The sequence below is a fragment of the Pelobates fuscus genome, chromosome 9, assembly GCF_036172605.1.
Source record: "Pelobates fuscus isolate aPelFus1 chromosome 9, aPelFus1.pri, whole genome shotgun sequence".
Classification (NCBI taxonomy): Eukaryota; Metazoa; Chordata; class Amphibia; order Anura; family Pelobatidae; genus Pelobates; species Pelobates fuscus.
The window spans coordinates 13,762,196-13,786,662 of NC_086325.1; the positions used below are offsets into that span (position 1 = coordinate 13,762,196).

Below are 24,467 nucleotides of genomic sequence, written 5' to 3' on the forward strand. Positions count from 1 at the left end.
TTATACAGCACTGTGTGTAAGTCTGATAATACATTATACAGCACTGTGTGTAAGTCTCATAATACATTATACAGCACTGTATGTAAGTCTGATAATACATTATACAGCACTGTCTAATGATGGAATATAAATCGATAGAGATTGAAGCATAGGAATTGCTAAAGGGGGGCAGGAAAAGCAGTTGCCCCTCTGAATTGTGTCTTACTCCCGTGTGCCCATCTGCCAATTTTTATAGTCGGTGGCGGTATCAAAGATCCCTCTCACTGGCTAGGCTGCCCAGATGCCAAGCAGTAGTTGGGAGAAATTGGTCTCCATCCTGCTACAGAGCAGCTAGTATCACAGCAGCGCTCTGATTCACATCCCTGCACCCTAACCTGATGGAGCAGTCCGCACCCTCCAAGAGTGCAGACAAGCATATTCTCCCACCAGGAATTAGGTTTTCCCCATCCATGGCCAATGGCAAAGCTCAGAGAGCTGGCAATAACATTTTCATGTTTCTTCTTTTTTAATTTATAAAATTATCCCTTCACTATAGCCCCATCCCCCATCAGAGCTTGTACCCCTAACATCTGCTCTTATGCCCCACAACAGCCCCTATGCCCCCTGAAACCACCATAGCTCCTAATCCCTAGCATCCAATATATTCCCTATTACCCCTTCACCCAGTACAGAACCTGTACTTCTACGCCCACTACAGCCCCAAACCCCTGCACCCACCACAACTCATATTACCCCTGCCCCTAATACAGCCCCTATTACCCAATCCACCAACTAAAGCCCCTACATCCCTGCACCCACTACCGCCCGTTACACTGTGCACCAACAATAGCCCCTATCCCTCCTGCCCCCACCACCCACCCACCCTCTTTATAAATCACTGGTACGACCACACCTTGAATATGCTGTGCAATTTTGGGCACCTGTTCTAAAGAAGGATATCATGGCACTAGAAAAAGTGCAGAGACGAGCTACAAAATTGTTCAAAGGAATGGAACATTTTAGTTCTGAAGAAAGTTTGAAAAAAAATGTTTAGTTTGAAAAAATGGCACCTCAGAGGTGATATGACAACATTATATAAATATATTCGGGGCCAATACAAACCATTATCTGGAAATCTAGTCATAAACAGGGCTATACATAGGACAAGAGGTCCTGCATTTCGATTCGAAGAAATAAGATTTCATCTAAGGCAAAGAAAATTATATTTTACAGTAAGAACAATAAGGATGTGTAATTCTCTGCCTGAAGAAGTGGTTTCAGCAATTGGATAAATACTTGCAAAAACATAACATACAGGGATATAATTTCTAATTAGTGGGGTAATAGCTGCTTGATCCAAGGAGATATCCAACTGCCATTTTGGGGTCGAGAAGGAATTTTTTTTATTAGTTTGTTGCAAAATTGGAAGTGCTTCAGACTGGGGTTTTTGCCTTCTTTTGGATCAACAGCAAAAATATATGTGAGGAAGGCTGAACATGATGGACGCAGGTCTCTTTTCAGCTATGTAACCACAGCCCCTATTACTACCTACATCCACTATAGTCTCTAGAGTCTAACCATCCTGCACCCACTACATCCTCTGTTACCTCCTTCACCCAATAAAGATCAATAATAACTAATAACCCCACTACCTATTACACCACTTACTACCTCCTACACCGACTATAACCTCTAACCCTCCTGCACCCACTACATCCTCAATCATTCACCCGCTAAAACCCCTAATAGCCCCACTACATAGTACAGCCCTTATAACCACCTGCACCCACTTCATCCCCTATTACCTCCTGCACCCACTACATCCTCAATCATTCACCCGCTAAAACCCCTAATAGCCCCACTACATAGTACAGCCCTTATAACCACCTGCACCCACTTCATCCCCTATTACCTCCTGCACCCACTACATCCTCAATCATTCACCCGATAAAGCTCCTAATAACCCCACTACATATTACAGCCCTTATAACCACCTGCACCCACTTCATCCCCTATTACCTCCTGCACCCACTACATCCTATTTCACTACATGCACCCATTACATCAAGTCCCCCTGAGCCTCTTACAGCTCCTATACCTCCTGCACCCACGACAGCTAATATCTCTGTCCACCTATTACAGCCTCTAACTTGCCATTGCACCCATTATAGCACTATGCCCCCTACACCCACAACTGCCTTCATTCCCCTTGCACCTACTACAACACTATTCCCCCTACTGCCACTACAGTATTTATTCCCCTTGCACCCAATGCAGTCCCATATTACCCACTGCACCCACTACAGCACTATGCCCTCTACAGTCTTTATTCCCCTTGCACCCACTCACTCTAGTTCTTATCCCTCTTCTGCACATACTACAGCCAGTATCCCTCCCCTACATCCACTGCAGTCAATATCCCCTCTGCGACCACTACTAATCTAATCATATTAGTAGTGGTCACAGGGGGCATATTGACTGCAGTAGGTGCAGGGGAGGGATATTGGTGGTAAATATTGTTCCCTCCACCCCCCTATTTTGATGGTGGTATCTCCCTCATGCACTTTTCCTAGAGGCTAGAATATTTAATGAGAATATTCACCACTAAAATCTGTTTATAATTCTCAGCCTCTTCTGTGCTAAATGGTGTTTGTGTCTTCATCCATTTGGGAAAGATATGCTTCACGGTGTGACCCTGCCGTGTGCGGCAGCGTTCTGTCTCTTTGCATTGGGGTGACACTCGCCCACCCCCCCCCCCCCCCCCGTCTCCAGCATGACAGCAGTGCCGTCTGGATCAGACTCTTTGTGCTTTCTGAGGACTAATCAAAGTGAAAAGTGTGCGCTTGTCCTGTCCAAGAATGTCATCCCGAGTCTTGCTCACATTTTCTGTCCCTAGGCGGCTGACAGATCTCTCCTGGGACCCAAAACAAATACAAGGTTCCCCCTTTAACCCTTCATATAATGCCTCCGGGGACCAGTCATGCTTCGGGGGTTTTGGGGGCTGGGAGTGGAAAGAGCATCTCCTGCTGGAATAATTCTTAATGATCAGGGAATTAGAGAGGTGGGGGGCAATTATAGTTTTGTGTAACATTTACGTCCGAGATGACATGAACTCATTTTACCTCTGCTCGTCTCTGTCATGGCCACCGTGACGCCAATCCACGGCCTGATTGTTTAACCCCTTAAGGACACATGACATGTGTGACATATCATGATTCCCTTTTATTCCAGAAGTTTGGCCCTTAAGGGGTTAAATAGTGTATCCTGAGCAGATTACCCAGAACTCGTGTCCTTGTTTTCACCTCCTCCTACAGATAAAGGGTTAATTAATCATAAAATAATGCATGGAGCAGACACATGTTTTCCTGGCCTCGAACAGCCTTTTTGGGGAGAGCTATTTATTGTGAGACCTTGTTTGACCCAGCCATGTGGTTCAATTCTCTTTACAAACATAATGGACCATGGAAACAACTGCGTCAACATCGGATGGCTTTCTGCAATCTCCGCCCCAGTGAACTCCTCTTAGATTATGAATCATTTCATTTTAATTTCTGTTTATATTGATTTTAGATGAGCGTTACACAAAAGAAGCAAAGCCTATAGAATATGAAACAATATGAAACCAACAGGTAAAAGCATTAATAGAAGCGGGATAAACTCGATGTGCAGGCACGATGGACCCTGCTCTCAGGTCAAACAATGTATCAGTAGAAGTCAATACGGGACTAGTCGCAATCAGAGCAGCAATATATTGTATGATCCAAAGGTCCATAGCTCTTCCAAAATCTGTGACCGAGCGGAACATCAGAGATCAGAGGACTATAAAGGGTCCCGGATTTCATCAACTGACCGACTTGCAAGGACTATAAGTAGTTGTTAAATGATAAAGTTTTATCCAATTGGACAGAAAATAAGAAAAATGAAGGGGCAAGTATTTTTCAAAATGTATCTCCCTCCTATATGACCCAGGACAGAAGAAAATGGAAATAAAATAGTTGCATGTTTAGGGCATTTGAGGGGCCGATTTAAATGGGTTATTCATGTGAGTGAATGTGAATCCAGACACAGTCACTAATTAAATAGAATACTTAGGGTTATATATCAAACTGTTTGTTAGATGCACTCTGTCACTTTATATCCTTGTTCCATTTATTTAGTTTTTCCTTCTCAAATTTGTGACTTCTAAATTATAAGATTCTGTTATTTCCCCAACACATTTTTCTGCCACTCTCTCAAGTGGTGAGTTTCCTAATTCAGGAAATGAGTTGTTTCCTTCACCTTAATATTTAATGTATAGAAAATCCCTACAAATTGTGAATGCAAGTTTTGTTTTCCTAGTAATATTTATTACTAATTGGTCTTATTTTGGGAATGTAATCAAAGTCATCAGGAAGGAAGGAAGGAGCAAAAAAATCTGAAAGAGGAATTAAAAGTGGTGGGTACACTGATTAGAGAATAAAGCGAAAATGCACCGATGTATAAAGGGTGGAGTACGTTTTATACATAAAAATGGCATATGCACACGAAATCAGTGCCAACGTGAAAGATGTTATAAATAACTGCCATTGGGTCTTGCAGAGAGTTAATGGAAGGACAAGATCACTTGGGGTATGTGTTGACCTTCTCAGCCTCCACCTTTTCAAGGTGGACACTGAGAAGGTTCTCTGCAGAGGACATTTATCAGCCCACAGCCCTGTACAGGTAACATAGTGAACAAGTGTACTAGTATACAGTACTTCACTGAAATTCAGCACTCTCAAAATGTATCATAAGATAAAGTAGGGAGTACTTTGTCTTTTGGGGAAACCCAAAGTTGACAAAATGCAGACCTTTTTCCATTAATTTTGTCAATTCCCACAGCCATTGCTAGTGATGGTTTTTGAAATCAGCCTCATTATGGTCGTCATAAGTTAAAGATGCTGTGGTCTTGCAGGATCTTCCACGGACCACTGTGGAAGTGGTGTCTTGTTTGTTGACATGGCCCCTGGTGTATGAAGCACCAGGAGCTAAAGAAACTAGATGGTGGAAACCGCATGGTAGAACGTCAGGTAAGTATATTTACCTGTAGGTTCACTCCCTGGCTGCCGCACACAAAGTATGGATGTCAGCTTTGGGGGCTATGCAAAATAGCAAATAACTCTGATGTTGACAAAGCCACTTTAATTGGTTGCAATAAGGGGGGTTAGAGATATGGGGTCAAGAGTACTTGCCCTCAAGATACTATGGACTCTGTTTGCTGGAGTCACCCTTAACATCCTAACCTTAAATTTATCCTACCCCTAAACACCCTCAACCTTAACTCTTAGCCCTGTGAGCCTAGCAAGTCCTAATATTATAGAACATCCTAAACCAGGCATAGGCAACTTCGGCACTAAAAATTTTTGGACTACACCTCCCATGATGCTTTGCCAGCATTATGGGTGTAAGAACATTATGGGGGAATTGTTGGGGAAAAATCAGCTATACACGGGACAAAGACCCTCTGGTTGATGGATGCAGACCGACCCCCTCCCTCTTGGAGCTCCGGGAATTAGTTATGAAGACAGAAACGTTTTCCAAAACCAACCCAATTTGTTTTTTAATTGAATTCCAATTATATTTATACATATCTTTCATAAGCAAAAAAGGAGGAGGGGATATGAGTATATGGGAGTGACAATTGCATAACAGTTGTTTTTCACAAGATATAAGCAGCTGTTTCTTGTAGTCCACGACATTTGGAGTGCCGAAGGTTGCCTACCCCTGTAAACTATTCTGCCATCAAATTTTACCCAAGATGCATTGTCATAGTAATTCGCTACCGGGTTGAAAAGCCCAGCGTACATTTCAGGACCAAGAGGGAACAGAGACAGAGGTCTGTATTGGGGCAAGATGAGACTTCTGTGTAATTGCTATGGGCAATATGTGATTATTCCAGAGGGCACCTCTGTGTTCCCTGCTTGGTACCTACATACACTACCACAGTGACTGCAAGACATTTCGTCATTAAGTCAATACTTAGAGCTGCTAAGGACGGTCTCAGTTACCTGTCTAAACCGCACTGCGTAGCCAAACCCTGGAGTAAGTCTACTCAACGAAGTTATTATTGATCGCACAAGATCCCCCTGCAGTTTATAATTTCCAACTTTGGTTGCAGGTCAGGAGATAAAATGAGTGAATATTTAATATAAAGAATTTTTTACCCAAAAATTATCCCATCAAGGGATCACTGAGTGCCCCGCAGATAGTGCGCCACACTTTGCATATCTAAACATCTGTTACTATTTTTTATTATTATCGCTATTTATATAGCGCCAACAGATTCCATAGCGCTTTACAATATTATTAGAGGGGGGTTTAACTATAAATAGGACAATTACAAGAAAACTTACAGAAACGATAGGTGGAAGAGGGCTAATACCATACTACTCTGTTATTTAAAAAATCCATATTTTCATTGAATATACTGGGTCTGTGAAATAGAAATTTTTTTAATCGATCATTAAAGGGACCCTTTAGTCACCAAAATAACTTAAATAACTTAATAGCTTAATGAAGCAGTCTTTGTGTATAGATCATGCCCCTGCAGCCTCACTGCTCAATTCTCTGCCATTTAGGAGTTAAATCACTTTTGTTTCTGTTTATGCAGCCCTAGCCACACCTCCACTGGCTGTGACTGACAAGGTCTGCATGAAAACAAAATAGTTTCATTTTCAATCAGACGTAACTTACTTTAAAAGGTTTTTTTTTTCATCTCCTGCTCTGTAAATTGAACGTTACTTACATACATGAGGCTTCTGCAGGGTCTAGCAAGCTTAACAGAGCAGGAGATAAGAAATTCTAAATTAAACAGAATTTGCAATAAAGGAAGTGTAAACATTAGATGGCTCTTTACAGGAAGTGTTTAGAAAGTGTGTATTAGATGCAAGGCGCCTATTGTCAAATTTTAATTTGTGGCCACTGTGGCACATTCCCTCCAGTTCAAAAACCTTGCATTAAAACAAATTATAAAACCATTTACTGTAAAATGTTTGGAAGAATGGCACTGTCTACACATAATGTGGCTCTTACCTATCTGTACACGTGGCACATTGCACTGTCTACATGTAACATTGTCTCTATATGTTGCTGCAGGGTTTTAATGCGGTGCTGTCAGTATCAGACGCACAGTGCACACTTTCCTCATCTAAGAGCCACGCTGGGCAGCATGCAAATTCCAACATATAATCTGGGCTTTCTAACAGAGGTCTCGACTTAATAATGTTCAAAAAGCTTTCCAAATTATTTAATATTTTTGGATAAACTTTTCAAGTGATTTTTTTTTTTTTTAACATAGAAAAATATTGAAACATATACCGTATATAAAAAAAAAACAATATGTAAAAAAATCTCTCAATATTGCAAAATTTTTATATTTTTCATAATATTAAATCATTTTAAAAGTTTATCCCAAAATATTAAATCCGTTGGAAAGCTTATCCAGCAATATTTTATCAAGGCCAAATGCCTTGATTTAATACGCTTTCTAAATGATTCAATACTGTACGATTATTTATCTTCAACAATTCCTAGAGATTTTAATTGTGACCTCTGGAGATAAATCATTTGGAATGTTTAATAGAATGGAATCATTTGGAATGTTTAATAGAATGGAATCATTTGGAATGTTTAATAGAATGGAATCATTTGGAATGTTTAATAGAATGGAATCATTTGGAATGTTTAATAGAATGGAATCATTTGGAATGTTTAATAGAATGGAATCATTTGGAATGTTTAATAGAATGGAATCATTTGGAATGTTTAATAGAATGGAATCATTTGGAACTCTTATTAAATCGAGGCCATAAAGTGCTCCCTGAAACACATGCCTTCGTCGGATTGCTAAGTTACCAAGTTATTGGTTATCTAGCCATGGACTATACAGCAGTCATAAATAAATAAATAAAATAATTAACAAAAGCATCTCTATACTGTGTAGTGACAGGCTGCCGAGAGGGAAATATAGCCTATTTGGAAAATCAAATAGAAACGTGGAGGATCTATGAAATTCTAATTGTTGAGAAAAGTCCTATATGGAGATGTTGGTGGGAGCACACAAAGGGGTGGCCCCAGTCCCTTTACCAAACCCGACCTGGAATGTACAAGACCCCGCACCCCCATGATGTATGGAGACTGTATTGGCTCATTATAGAATAAGTGGTAGACTCAGTAATTGAAGTGTCTCATCAAATATCAGGTTATTTTGAGCCAAAGCGCCAGATAGCAGACTGCGACCTGGGCTCTGTTATCAGATCTCCCCAGAAACATGCCAAATCTCAACTCTTGCCTCGGCAGGAGCTGTCTTTTAACCTGCTCACTATTCTTATTGATCTACAGTCAGTAAAAAGCTCCTGCCCTCCCAGAGGAATTAATTTCCCGCTTCGTCAGAAACCTCAGACATCTCTATATAACTACCTGAGAGGTGAAACGAGAAGGGAAGGCGCAGAGTGAGAGTCTGACTTGTACTTAGACACACATAAAAAATATACAAACCTACATGGACCCATCCTGTGTACATCTACCCACAGCCTGACCCCAATTACTGCCTCTTCACAAAGCTCTTAGTCCTCCGAAGCCGAGAGAGAGAAAACCTACATAAATCTTTTATCAACCTGAGTTAAGTGCCATCTCCATGTCAAAACCTCATGTTTACTGTAGATCCAACAGCCTCTAGAGTCTCAGGGTCAGGAGGAAGACAACAGGAGCCTCAGGTGATTGTAGCGGACAAATCCTGAATGGAGTTAGAGAAGGCCCAGTACATAGAGACCAAATTCAGCCAGATCAGAAGGACAGATAAGCTAACAGCCAGCATATTTCTTTTAGAAAATGTTCATGTATGATTTGTGACTTTTTACGAGTTACGGTAAATAACCCAGAGCATTGTGGCTCTCTCGCGGTCAGCCTTTCTCAGATTGTTTCTGCTGACTTCCTGTCAATCGCTCGGTGTCTAGGTGGAAGGACCTGCATCTTTATTAACATTGTGTCAATACGTGAACTGATATACCGCACATGTATAATGTATGCAATGATCTGCCTTCCTCACACAGATACGGTGTCAGCAGCCCTGCAGAGCACGGCTAGGGGAAATCATCGATCCAATCTGGGATCTCCACTAAGCTGGGAATTGCAGAGAATTGACAAGGGAATGGCAAATGTGCGAATCCTTTGTGAAATTTCCACAATTCCCAAATTTGTGAATGAGCCTTAATAACTAGCACAATTATATCACATTTAGATATGGAATGAGCCTAGAACGGAAATCGCTACCAATACAGAGCGATCTTCGTACAAAGTGCTCTGCTTGCAGCCATCTTGGTTTTGTCCTTTAATCTGGTTTAATGAAAGGTTAAAGCCCGCACTGCCTGCACTTTACACAACCATGCTGTGAGAATGCTAATTCCACGTAATACATGAAGATCCACAAAACCATAGAGATAGCTTTCAGTATAAGCGAAGAACACAGCGTGGAGGTTTTTAATGCTGAGCTTGCAGTTTAAGGGTAAAACTGTCATTTTACATTAAACTTAACGCAGATTTATAACTTGATTTTCTGTTTTCTCTGCAGACAGTCTTGGCCGAGGGGCCATGGAGATGCTGTTGTGTCTGTTGGTGACGGGAGCCCTGGGGTACTTAGGAATGGCACAGCACTGCCCCGGCCGCTGCATTTGCCAGACTAATTCTCCCACCCTAACCATGCTGTGTGCCAAGACTGGGCTGCTCTTTGTGCCACCAGCCATCGATCGTCGGACAGTGGAGCTACGTCTGACTGACAATTTTATTACCATCATTAGACGCAAAGACTTTGCCAACATGACCAACCTGGTGCACCTTACGCTATCACGGAATACCATAAGCCAGATAATACCCCTGGCATTCTCTGACCTGCGTTCTTTAAGAGCCTTGCACATGAACAACAACAGACTTTCAGCACTGCGACTTGAGCACTTCAGAGGTTTGGGTAACTTACGTCACCTCATTCTAGGTAACAATCAGATCAATACGATACAACCAGGAGCCTTCAATGAATTCCTACCAACCGTGGAGGATCTGGACCTTTCTTACAACAATCTGGTGGAGCTGCCTTGGGAGGACGTTGGGCAAATGGTTAATCTAAACACACTGACCCTTGATCACAACCTTATTGACTATATTGCAGAAGGGACATTTACCATGTTGCATAAGCTAGTCAGACTCGATATGACCTCTAATCGGTTGCACAAGTTACCCCCAGACAACCTCTTCCTCAGATCACAAGTTTTGGCCAATACTAGAGGTCCAAGCGCTTCATCTCTCGCCATTAGTTTTGGAGGGAACCCTCTACATTGCAACTGTGAACTCCTGTGGCTCCGACGGCTAACAAGAGAAGATGACCTGGAGACATGTGCCTCCCCAGAGCAGCTGACTGATAAATATTTCTGGTCCATCCAAGAAGAGGAGTTTATATGTGAGCCTCCTCTCATTACAAGGCACTACTCCAGCAAACCTTTTGTCATGGAAGGGCAAGCTGTAAGCCTAAAATGCAAGGCAGTCGGAGATCCTGAGCCATCAATTCACTGGATTGGTCCTGATGGAAAGCTTATCCACAATACGACAAGGATTACAGCTTATGACAATGGAACACTGGACATCACGATTACCACGTTAAAAGACAGTGGTGCTTTTACATGTATTGCATCAAATGCAGCTGGAGAAGCCACCGCCCCAGTGGACTTAGCAATAGTGCCCCTCCCACTTCTTGTCAACAACACAGGACACATGAAAGGGGCAGATCCAGGGTTCTCCGACATTACAATCTCTGCAAAGTCTGGATTTAATGACACCAAGAACCCGCAGGACAGAAGAATTGTGGTGGACAAGCTCAAGACCACATCAGTGGTCATCCAGTGGCCATCTGAACGTCACATTCCTGGGATCCGCATGTATCAGATTCAGTACAACAGCTCTTTAGATGATTCACTGGTCTATAGGTAAGTTAAATATATACAACAAATAATAACAGCTTTGTGTGAGGCATGACCATGACTTGCATCCCAGGTCCACCTAGACAAGTAGCATCCCCTGTGACACACTAAAATGTAGCAATAAAAATGGTATATAACGGTGGGGAATAAGTGAAAAATGAGCAATGCAGGCAGACACTGAGGAGAAATGAGAATAAGGTGTCAGGTTGTGAATAAAGGGGATGGATGCAATCAGTAAGCCTATATTAAGATGAAATGTGGAAAGCAATATTCTGCTTCATGGTGACATAAATTTTATTTTTACACTGCACAGTTGGTTATATGGTGTTGTATTTGGCTGTACTTTTCTCTGTGGGTATGTATGAAGAAACTACACCCTTTTCTCGTTCGGTAGATAAAACTACCGAACACCGACCACCCCCTGGCTCATTAACTACAAAGAAAAACGCAGATTAAAGCGGCACTGTCATGCCGAACTTACCTTTCCTCAATATCTTCCTCTTCTCCCCCTCTCTCAGGATCTGTTATTCTTTTCTTCCTGTCTTCTTTAGTTTTCTTTAAAATCATAAGACAAAGTAGGGACTCTTTGTCTTATGGAGGATTTCTCCGCTTGACCAGCTCAGACCAGCGGAGGAGCAAAGTGTGCTTCATTTCCGCTGGTCAGAGCAATTTTCCCATGATCCGTAGCTTTCCTCCCTGTTCCCACAATGCTTCCTGTCAGTATTGCCGAATGTCCTGTCACTTAGACAGAATGCCGGCAAAACTGCCGAATTGCATCCTAACAGAATGAGCACTGTTTCTCCATTGGTGTTAGGATGCAATTCGGTACTTTGATCGTATCGGAATTTCATTCTAATGAATGAAACTCCGATCCTATTCATTGCCGCGGCTGCATCTTGCAGCCGCTTAGTAGATAGCTCCCTGATACCGTGGGAATTAGGGAGTTATCTACTAAAAGGCTGAAAGACCTAAATTGGTCTTTCAGCCAACTTTACTAATACTAAGTAAAGATTACTTAGTATTAGTAAATAATATGCCCCTACTCGCTATACCGCGAGTAGGGGCATGTCTAGTAAGCAGTGAGCAGCCTGTGGCTGCTCACTGTAAAAAAAAAAAAAAAAAAACTAATAAACCTACTGTCCTCCCCCCTGGCCCCCACCCCTGCGCGGTGGGTGGGGGCCCTAATAAAACAATAAGGGGGGGGACCTACTGTCCTCCCCCCCGGCCCCCACCCCTGAGCGGTGGGTGGGGGCCCTAATAAAACAATAAGGGGGGGGGAACCTATTGTCCTCCCCTCCCCCCCAGGCCCCCACCCCTGCGCGGTGAACATGGATTAATTTGGGTGAACATGGATTAATTTTTGTTTGCGCTCGTTTTTTTTTTTTTTTTTTAAAGTGCGACGGTTATGATGGATTTTTATTTGGCCTTTTGGGGGGCTGAAGAAAGAAGAATTTAGAAAAAAGAAGACGTCAAATGGTAAGTTTAATTTTTTTTTTTTTTTACAGGTTAGTTATTTTATTCCCCCCTCACTATTTTTAGGGTGAGGGGGGTAGGTAGGGGATAGAATGTTTTGGGTGGGGGGGGGGGTGACTAGGGGCTTGGGACCCCTAGTCACCATGATGGGGGGGGGTTCATTTAGGGCCCCCACCCACCGCGCAGGGGTGGGGGCCGGGGGGGAGGACAGTAGGTCCCCCCCCTTATTGTTTTATTAGGGCCCCCACCCACCGCGCAGGGGTGGGGGCCGGGGGGAGGACAATAGGTCCCCCCCTTATTGTTTTATTAGGGCCCCCACCCACCGCGCAGGGGTGGGGGCCAGGGGGGAGGATAATAGGTCCCACCCCCTTATTGTTTTATTAGGGCCCCCACCCACCGCTCAGGGTGGGGGCTGGGGGGGGGAGGACAGTAGGTCCCCCCTCCTTATTGTTTTATTAGGGCCCCACCCACCGCGCAGGGGTGGGGGCCAGGGGGGAGGACAATAGGTCCCACCCCCTTATTGTTTTATTAGGGCCCCCACCCACTGCTCAGGGGTGGGGGCTGGGGGGGAGGACAGTAGGTCCCCCCTCCTTATTGTTTTATTAGGGCCCCACCCACCGCGCAGGGGTGGGGGCCGGGGGGAGGACAGTAGGTCCCCCCCTTATTGTTTTATCAGGGCCCCCACCCACCGCTCAGGGGTGGGGGCCAGGGGGGGAGGACAGTAGGTCCCCCCCCCCTTATTGTTTTGTCAGGGCCCCCACCCACCGCACAGGGGTGGGGGCCAGGGGGTAGGACAGTAGGTCCGTCCCCACCCCCCCCCCTATTACCATTTTTTTTTTTACAGTTAGCAGGCTGCTCACTGTTTAGTGGACATGCCCCTACTCGCGGTATAGCGAGTAGGGGAATTGGGGAGATTTTAATCTCCCTTGTGCTATTATGGGGGTCATATTGACCCCCATAGAGTGAGGGGGGGACCTGGAGGGCTTATGAAGTGGTGGGGAGCTCTGCTCCCTGCCGCTTCTATAGTTACATATTACAAGGAGGGAGCTGCACGCCGGTAGCTCCCTCCTTGTAATAAACTGAACAAACAAACGAACACTGATCCTCAGTGTTAGTTTGTTCATCTGATGTTTCTATTCATTCATTCGTCTGTCTGATGAATGAATGAATAGATGAAATTCCCGTTCGCATGTCCAGGTGTTTCACTGGGCATGTGCGGGAATCTTACAGTCTGTGTAGTGTGGGTAGATGACGTGTCCCACAGGGACTTCACCTACCCACACAAAGATGGCGGCGCCCTGAATAAAGATCGGGGCAGAAGATAAAGAATAACAAATAGGTAATGTGGGGGGCTTCGGGGCATTTGGGGGTGACTAGGGGGTCGATTGGATGTAGTGGAGGCGGGAGGGGGGTTAAAAAAAAAAACGGGATTCGGCATGACAGTGCCGCTTTAAGTGCTCTCTCTGTTTGGCCACGTGTTGGAGAAAATGGCGGCCATCTTGTCACACGAATAAAGGCAGCGGGACTTGGTCGTCAAGTGTCTGAAACTAAAATCGGACACTCGACTTACCGAACGCCGGTCAACTTCTCGAACACCTCCTTCTTTTCACTGACCAATCAGGAGATCACTATTCGGTAGGTTTGTTCCCACAACCTAGGGGAACAAATGCTACCCATGAGCCAGGGGAACAGTTCGTGGATTTGGTCGGTTTTAGAACCCCCGAAATGCACCGACCACTACCTCTGAAATTGTGGAACTGTTTTGGGCATAAGACCTTGTGTGCGGTTGGTCAAAATATGACTTCAATGGAAATCCAGAACCCCTGAACTGATCTGGGTGATTTGTGGATATGTTGGTCCCCCAGATCAGGGCTATCAGGGTACTTCCGGGGTGTTGTTAAAATGGATGTTTTCTGTGCCTGGAGATAATTGATTTTAGTACAGTTCCTGACTCAATTATCCTCAGGCACAGGGGAGGGATTATCTTGTTTTGTGTGGGAGTGTCCTGGACCTGAGAACAAATGTAATTACACCCCTGGAATGGTAGTTGGGAAACCCCTCGCATGGCGAATTGCATGTAAAGTGGCCAGTTGGCCTGAATAAATTCATTCCTGTTGTACCCTTCATCTAGTTTACTTGGTGGATTTACTGGTATGCTGTAATTTAATCTGGAGAATGTTCAAATTAACTCCTGAACTGAGAGCTATAATCCTTCAGCCTCTAGCAGTTCAGGAGAAAATGAACGAACGTGTATCCAAAATACCAGCGTTCGTAACAGTATGCAAACATTAGCTACTCCTCTTTTGTGCCCCAGGAAGTAAGTGTATGTGCTGGAGTGGCACGACCCAGCTCTCCAATACTTCTCAATTAGTTGTAGGATAACTCACTGAAGAGGGGAAGACAGGCACAATTACAGAGTAGAAAAATACCTCCAACGCTGTCTGATTGACAGCAAGGGATGTGTGTTTGCAGAGTCCAATTATCTTGTGAATTAAAAAAAAAAAAAAAATGAATATGTTTGAAATTACATTTGATCATTTCACTCCGGGATACAGTTTATATTAGGGTTATCTGGTGATCACATCTACCGAGCTGGAGCTTGTAATGCATTACGAGTTACAATCATTTACAAAGAAATGTTAATTGTTTTATGTAACAGATCTGGTTGCACCATGGTTATGATTAATGTGGTTTACTAACTGACAGACAAGGCTTACAGGCACAGGTATACACTTTGTCACCATAAACTTGGCATTGTTCCAATAACCAGTTGTCATCCTCACTGCACCACGTGGTCTCCTGTCCTTCATCCTGTTCTCTGTTCATTGTTACCTGTTTGTAAAGAGTCATCTCATGTCGCTCTGCATTAATACATCTATAATTGGATATGTCACCAGTGACCGGCTGGCCTTCGCCAGGGAGTGAGTTTAATGGGAACGTACGGAGCTATTTCCTACATACGCTGACTGATGACTCACAATATGTTTTTATTGATGAAAGTCATGTTTTGCTTAAATTATGACAGAAGAAGAAGTTAATTAGTTGTCATTATTTTGAAATAAACTCTGCGTTTAGTGTTTCATTACGGAGACAGCAGGTCGGAGTGTCTGCATACATTTAGATGTCACAATATGAGAAGAAGAGAGGAAAGGCTGAGCAAAGTAAAACAGGGAGTGAGGGAATACAAGCCACATGGAGAGTTGGTGAATAAGGAGAGAGTTAGCCAAGAAAGGGTTTTCAGGCGTTCTGTACCACAGATCCTGTTAAAGCTCCTTTTCTTCTTTTATTTGGGGTTATTTACCAAACCAGTTCATAAAATCGCAATGTTCATGCCTTAACAACTGAACAAAAATATTCCCCAATTCACATGTCCCTTCGGTTCCAATATCGATCTACTGGCAAAATATGTCAACTCATCATCATGTTCAGCTGCTCTGGAATACAATTTGCTGATTCCTTATCAGTTCTTCACAATTCCTGGTTTAGGGAAAAAGACAGATTTTTTTCTTCAATAGTTCTCCACCTTAATTCCCTCTCCTGAAATGTCCTGTTCTATATTCCCAAACTTGACTTACTGCATATTATTTGTTTCTCTCTCATCTTACCACTTCCAACTTTTCCAACATATCTTCTATCCTCTCCCTCTCATATCCTCTCTTCCACTTTCTCCCTCCCATGTTCTCTCTCCTATATTGTCTTCCATGTTCTCTCCCTCATATTCTCTCTTCCACCTTCTCCCTCCCATGTTTTCGCTCCCATATTGTGTCTTCCACGTTCTCGCTCCCGTATTCTCTCCTACCTTCTCCCTCCAATGTTCTCTCTCCCATATTGTGTCTTCCACGTTCTCTCCCTCATAGTCTCTCTTCCACCTTCTCCCTCCCATGTTCTTGCTCCCATATTTTGTCTTCTACGTTCTCGCTCCCGTATTCTCTCCTACCTTCTCCCTCCCATGTTCTCTCTCCCATATTGTGTATTCCACATTCTCTCCCTCATATTCTCTCTTCCACCTTCTCCCTCCCATGTTCTCGGTCCCATATTGTGTCTTCCACATTCTCTCTCCCGTATTCTCTCTTCTACCTTCTTCTCCCATGTTCTCTCTCCAATATTGTGTCTTCCTCATTCCCTCTCCCATGTTCTCACTCCCCTATTGCGTCTTCCACGTTCTCTTTCCCATATTCTCTCTTCTAGCTTCTGCTCTCATGTTCTCTCTCCAATATTGTCTTCCTCATTCCCTCTCCCATGTTCTCTCTCCCATATTGCGTCTTCCACGTTCTCTTTCCCATATTCTCTCTTCTACCTTCTGCTCTCATGTTCTCTCTCCAATATTGTGTCTTCCTCATTTCCTCTCCCATGTTCTCTCTCCTATATTGTATTCCACGTCCCCTCCCTCATATTCTCTCTTCTACCTTCTTCTACCATATTGTGTCTTCTACGTTCTCTCTCCCATATTTTCTCTTCCACTTTCTCCCTCCCATATTGTGTCTTCCTCATTCCCTCTCCCATGTTCTTTCTTCCACCTCCTCTCTCTTCTCTCTCCTGTGATCTCTTTAAAGAGTTCCTTTTCAATTCTGAACTTGTGAACTCTCCGGTTCATTATGTTTTTCCCCCGTGTTAGCTATTATCTCCTTTTCTTTTCTCCTTCTCCACCTTTTATTCCCACTGACTATTCTTGTCTTCATTTATAAGGCTTTTTGTCTTCTTCACTAATTCTCCATCTCCTTTCTCAGCTGCTAATCGTTGCTTCCCTTTTCATAATCTGTATTCGCCTGATCTTTATTACCTAGATTGTTCCACCTATTCCCACTAATTGCAAATGATCTTCCTTCTTCTCATTTGCTTGCTCCTGTTATGTAAATTCCTTCACTCGTTCTTTATTTCCTCAACTAGAACCAGATAGAAAAAATATTTTGAAAAGTATATAATCAAATAATCTTTATATGTTAATATTCTACCATTCCTTTCTCTTCTCTTGTATCTTCTTGTTTTCCTTTCTCTTTCTATTCGTGTTATTCACTTTCCGAAGTTGTACTCAATTTTGCCTTCTTTGTTTTTTTTTTTCCCACATATACAACACAGAATGACAGTGCACACTCCAATTACACCCACACACCGGTTAATTCCAAAAAGCGTGAAATGCAAAAAAACAAACAGCAATATGGTGTGGTATACTGGAACCAATAAATTATACATAAAATGTACAAAAACACCAACAGCATGATAATATGGAGAATAAACCAGCTTACATTCACTTGATGGATCTTCAAAACCCATAAACAGGCAACACAAGGATCCAAATGTGAAGTAAATCTTCTCAGACTTTAATCTTAAAAAAAGCAACATCATATAAAACTGCACACAATAAAAGGATGATATTGCACTCGCAAACACTAAGCAACTAGAAGTGGCCAAACGATATGTAGACAGGTCTGGAAGACCTCCAATATTTGGCTGTTAGGTGTCCTCAGTGATGTATCCAGTGATCTGTCCTCCTGTCTGCTCTGGTTCCGGATCCCTTGCAATAGGGGAAGATCTAATTGCTGGTAAATGGAAAACGTCAAGGCTGAAGAGTGGAACCACAAAGTGCTCCAGAGTCCTAAAGACTTTTTTAAGGTAGAAATTGTTTGTCCAAAGTCCCGCCTTATAAACCCATCCAATCACTGTTCGATTGGCTTCTACACGTGTTTCCTGTTATGGGCTATAAATCCCCACCGAAAAAATGGCTGCCGGGATCATAAACAGCAACTAAAACCGCAGCCACTCGGTCTGGACATCAAGAGTAATAGCCTGGTGTCCAACCTTGTACTCATCCTCCAGGCAGTACCATTTGGCTGAACCCTTTCCCAAAATTACAGTTTGCCTTATTACTTCAGGCCATATACATGAGACACCAAAAAACATGGCCACCAGGGTTCTTGTCGCAACCCAAAATATTGTGCATGCGCGCTACTATACCAAGACCGACTTGTCAAGTCGTAACCCCACCGGTCTTAACCCCACCGGTCTTAATTCACAACTGTTACTGCTGAAACTTAAAAGTATACAAGAGAAACCATACAAATATCTGTATAAGGGGGTATGGATGACCCTGCTACAACCTCCTTATATAAATCATTATAAATAGAAAAAGAAAAAAATATATCATAAAATGAAAATTGAAAAATAAAAGGTGAAAAATAAAGAAGGGAAAATATGTTACACAAGATGACAAATTATTGAAAAATATCTAAAAAATTATAACAGGATAATTCGTATACAAATAATCACGTTAAATCAAGACTAGTATTCATACTTGACCACAAAAAAATAATAATACATTAAAATAAATAAATGTCCACACATGATGCACAGAGGAATATCAATACTCAACCCAAGAATAAAAATACAAAAAAACAAGTCCGGCGCTCAAACTGCCATCACTCCTGGGCGGCAGCAAAGACCATAGTACACATCAGCCCCAATATATACAGTAAAAACCCAAGAATAAGACATCAAAATTAATATACACACAGTAATATACCAAAAATATACATAGAAATATCATACAATTAAATACATACACAATGATGCAGTGAACAATATTCATAAGAATATTGTAAAGGCGCCCCCAGGCATAAAAGGGTTAAACCGCCGTTTAGAAGATCTTCCCCTTCCAGAGACACAGGCAGCTACTGTAGACACTAATCCACCGAACCGGAGAAGCATATGAATGCTCTCAAACCTACGAATACTGTAAACAGCCGAATAGGAAAAAACATACGAATAGGTTTACACTCCTAGCAGTCGAACTGGAACAGCATACAATAAATCCCCCCAAGATCGAGACAAGGCTCCGTTTTGAGGGTCAAGCAGGAACAGACAGAGCTGTGGGTTTATTATTCTTACATACACATTCTTACACATTAGTATCACCCACAGGGTTTTGTAAAACAACCAATAAACACGTACAATACACACAGACACTCCCACACAAAATCCTCCCCTCTGCCTGTGATACAATTACCTTACACAATGGGTTAATGTAATTATCACAGGCAGAGAAATACAGGTTTTCCACATTATTCATAACTTTAAAAGTATGCATCACATTCACATATGCACTTACATTTTCACAATCGGCATTCTCCAAATGCAAACATACATCAAAATCATACAAATTGGTCCAGTGGTTCAAAAGATAGATTGTAGTCCTTTGTGACCAAATGAAGCATGGCTTTTCTGCCCAAAACCAGTTCCACAGAGTCTTCTATCCTAGAGATAATTGGGAAGTAATCCCATTATCTCCAAGGACAGAGGCAAAACTCCATTGAACACATGGCAGCAAAAGACAATAAAATACATAAAAATATACAACTGTGCAGCCATTGCATAAAACAGGTACATTCAACATATCCCCACATAGCTCAGATCTGAGCGCACATTATTACTGAATGGCGCTCAGATCACACACATACAGTTCAATTGCCATGGAGCCAAAGTCTTTCCCATATATATGTTTAATTATACAAATGGGCTCCATGGCATAGCTATCTGGGGTATCACCGCTCAAACAGGGCAAGCACTGAAGCACTGAATGACCCGGCTTTCGTATCTTTGCAGGGGAAAATCAAGCATTTCAATATGGGGCCATAGTCTAAATGCGAGATTGGTCTCGTTAGAAATATCGTGGCAATATATAAAAAAAATTTGATTTTGAAGATCCATAATAGTGAATATAAGATGGTTTATTCTCCATATTATTATTTTATTAGTGTTTTACACATTTTATATACAATGTATTGATTTTAGTACACCACACCATTTTGCTGTTTGTATGTTTGTTGTGTAGCTCATTGTTATCTGTATTCCTGTATTTAACTTAGTTTGTTCTTTTCTGCCCCTTGCAGGATGATACCCCCAAGTAATCGAAGTTTCCTGGTGAATGACTTGGCACCTGGCCGCGAGTATGATCTGTGTGTCCTGGCTGTGTATGATGATGGTATGACTTCACTGACCGCCACTAGGGTAGTGGGTTGTGTTCAGTTCAGCACAAAAGAAGAAGTTGGGCAGTGCCAGCCTCTCCACACTCAATTCCTTGGTGGCACTATGATTATAATTATAGGAGGGATTATTGTGGCCTCTGTGCTGGTTTTTATTATCATCCTGATGATCAGATACAAAGTCTATAGTGGCCAAGAAGAAGGTGGAAAAGCAAGGGTTAGCAATGTCTACTCTCAGACAAACGGGCAGCAGGCTATGGCATGTGCCCATTCGTGTGCCAAGCTGGGAGAGAATAATTATGAACCTTTGCCCCCAATATCCAAAGAGACCCCGACAGAGGGTAAAGATGCTGGAAAAAGAGAGGATCCTCCCTTTTCGCCTCTTCCAGCACCTCTGACAGAACTGGACAAGAGAAGAACTCAAACATCGAATGATCTTCAGACGGTGGCACTTCTGTCCTCTCTGTCTGGGGATGGGGACCAGACAGAGACAAGTGCCCTGGGCTCCACCACTTCACTCTGTCTGATAACGTCTGAAGGGCAAAGTCGAACTGGGCCCAAAGCAACCTCCAGGACTTATCAGCATCGGTTCTCATTCGATGGAGACTACACCTTGTTCCAGAGCCACAGTTATCCCCGCAGGGCACGGACAAAGAGACACATGTCCACCTCAGAGCTGCACACTCAGGAGGCTGCCCTTGGGCATCGGAGGGTTGCATTTAGCAGCACAGAGTGGATGCTCGAGAGCACCGTCTGAGGGCATTAGGGGAACAGAACCTTTGGAGGAGGCAGATTAAATGGAGGGGCATGTCCTTTTAAACCTCATGCTTTTTCAGTGTTCAAGTTAGGGGCCAACACTCATACACTGTTAGTGTGCTGTATTATAAAACAATACTGAGTATATTTACCTAATTCCCAACACTTATGCAAAGCCACAAGGAATAAATATTGGTCTGAGCCAAAGTCCAGGACAGTAACCCAACAACTGTCCTCTTTCTTCAATCTGCAAGTCCACTACTACTGCCATCAGTGGTAGACATTGCCAATCAACACGGCAGCTCTTCTCGATCACTGAGTAGTAAAACAATATCTACTCGCTCTGTATTGTTGTATAATGCCTGTCATTTTGTCTGCAATGTTGGGGTGGGATCCTGTTCCAGTGATGCCAAAATTTGCTGCATCAGAGTTCAAAGGCAGTGCACGGCCACTAAATGGGACCAATCTCTGCTCATTTTCATACTGGTATCTCTAGCTGACCTTGCGCAGAGTCACACAATCATTTCTGGAGAAGCCCCTCCACTCTTCCTTCCAATCATCCACACTTACTTGCCTCCTGTAAATCCTTCCTCCTCTGGTTTGGAGATAAAGAGGGCTGTTGTTCTGGTTGGGTTTCAGAGTTATGGTTGAGAAATGCTGAGCCCGTGAAGCAGTGCCTTAAACCACGCGTGAGACCAGCACATGGGTGCTGAGCACCACCCTGACCAAGGCACCCTCTTGTACCTCAGGGCCTGGGTCTGAGTCCCTGAGCGGAGGTTAAAGTTGAACATGCTGGTTTATTTGGGGGAAACTGGACATATGCACAAACGACACGATACCCAAAACTACTGTACAAACCCTTCCTGCGAAACGGAGAAAGTGCTTACAGACACACGTCTGACAAGATGTCTGCTTTCACATCTAGCTGGCCTGGATCCTTTCTGAGTCCGTAAAGTCAGGAGCCTTGCTAGGACTTGGGGGGGAGGAATTAAATTATATTAAAATGTACAACACACGTTTTTACATTAAAAACCTGTGTCAACCTTCCCCATCTCTGACTCCCCATTACATATACCATGGCGGAGAGACGCTGGTGGGTGCTGAGGGTGGATTAAAGTCCTTTCTGTGACTCAGATCTTGTTTGTCTGTTTGAGTTATTGGTGTCCTGTTGTTGTTGTCATTGGTGCGGGACATCATATATTCTGGGATGCTAAAAGAGCCTTTGGTGTGTAGAAGAGTTAATGGTGTCGGGGAGTGAGGTAAGATGAGAAGATGGTAGATCTAAGATGAAGTGTGAAGGGTTGGACGAAAAGGTAAAGAAGTGGTTGTTGTGAAAGTGTCTGCTTAAACAGAATAGATGTAAGTTTGGCCCTGGAGTGAAGGTGTAAATGTCTAGATGGGGAGTGGGAGGGTTTTTGTATAGCTGGGGAGTGGGGGTGTAAATGTATAGCTGGAAAGTGGGGGTGTGAATGCATAGTTGGGGAGTAGGCGAGTGAATGTATAGCTCGGGAGTGGTTGTGTGAATGTATAGCTGGGGAGTGGGGTGTGAATGTATATCTGGTGAGTGGGGATGTAAATATATAGTTGGGAAGTGGGGTGTGAATGTAGAGCTGAGGAGTGGGAATGTGAATGTATAGCTGGTGAGTGGGAATGTGAATATATAGCTGGTAAGTGGGGTGTGAATTAGAGCTGAGGAGTGGGGGGGTGAATGTAGAGCTGGGGACTATGGGTGTGAATGTACAACTAGGGAGTGGGGTGTGAATGTAGCGCTAAGGAGTGGGGTGTGAATGTATCGCTGAGGAGTAGGGTGTGAATGTAGAGCTGGGGGCTACAGGTGTGAATGTATAACTAGGGAGTGGGGTGTGAATGTAGAGCTAAGGAGTGGGAATGTGAATGTATAGCTGGTGAGTCGGGATGTGAATATATAGCTGGTAAGTGGGGTGTGAATGTAGAGCTGAGGAGTGTGTGTGTGAATGAAGAGCTGGGAAATTGAAAATTGAGTAGAGTAAGTGTAGCCGAAGAATGTGAGATTGGTTGAAGAAGAACCACACAGTCCGCAAGCATCTGGAGATAAATATGTCTATGGGGAAACAAAGAGTTAAAAATTGAGAATTTAAATAAATCTCAGTATTTTAGAGTATATAGTATGGCTATGATGAACCACTCAACTGGAAAGTGAAGGGACTCCACTAAAAAATCCCTAATATTGCAAGTGTAAAAGAGAGGGAATTATTAGATAAAAACCTTTAAAATATCCAGGAGTAGTCAATAGTATACACCTTTCAATATATAGCCTTATAAGCTGAAAAAACACTATGCAATATGCTTGCATTAAATGGTTAAAACTTAGGAAATAAAGTTTGGTATTATGTAATATTCAGCAAAACATATAGATAAAATGAAAAATCTTAGTAAATGTAGCTAATCCAAATAGAATGATAATGTCCAACTTGCTACATATAATTCAAATACAATGTGTTTGAGTCCAATAAGTAACAGTCTCTGGATGGATACTATTGTATCAATAAAATAACAGTCATTTGATATGTAAGCTAATTCAGTTTCCTCCAGTTATAATAGAACTGGGATATGTATACTGAATTAGTGTAATTCATATAGTACAATATTGATATGATTTCCTTGTAGGTTCAACAGTGATAATAATAATATTTGTACCGTTCACGAAATGCAAAATACCATTACGAACAGGTCATGGTACGTGACCCTTAGTTAGATGAAGATTACTCCGTTCTGAAAGAAACAGAGTTGCAAAACCATAGTGCTTACTGTATAAAAAAAAAGGAAACTAAAACCGAGATACTGATACATTTAATAATAGTAAAACAAATGAAAATAATAAAATATATGGTAAAACTTTCGCAATTTATAATTATTAATACCACCCCTAGTTTTCTAGTCTCTCTTTGCCTTGGGGTACACATGTTAATATTACCCAATTCACTGGTACTTATTTCATTAACCTAGGAAGGAATTAAAAAGCTGAGCTACCCCTGTCAGGAATCAAACTCCCTGGGTTCTGACTCATACAGAGTGAGTGTGTTGTACACGTTTAACCCCTTAAGGACACATGACATGTGTGGCATGTCATGATTCCCTTTTATTCCAGAAGTTTGGTCCTTAAGGGGTTAAACCCCAAGAAATGTGTGAAACTGGAGAAATTCTCCTTGGAGGAAAGGTTGGAAATGTCTGGAGGGCAGAATCACAAGTGATCAACAACCCGTTCAATATCAAAGGTAAATATGAAAGGCACTCTGTGCAGGAAAAAAATAACTAAAGCCAA

The 24,467-nt window shown here is 42.6% G+C and overlaps 1 protein-coding gene across 2 annotated transcripts in view; it reads left to right on the forward strand.

The window, feature by feature from the left end:
• Positions 1–22,301, forward strand: part of LRFN1 (leucine rich repeat and fibronectin type III domain containing 1) — a 127,113-nt gene extending 104,812 nt beyond the window's left edge. For both annotated transcript variants that reach the window (XM_063431218.1, XM_063431217.1), the window contains 2 exons: positions 9,566–10,967; positions 20,318–22,301. In XM_063431218.1, the coding sequence (XP_063287288.1) occupies positions 9,586–10,967; positions 20,318–21,167 (2,232 nt within the window). In that variant the 5' untranslated portion in view covers positions 9,566–9,585 and the 3' untranslated portion in view covers positions 21,168–22,301. The remainder of the gene's footprint in view (positions 1–9,565; positions 10,968–20,317) is intronic.
• The last annotated feature ends 2,166 nt before the right edge of the window (positions 22,302–24,467 follow it).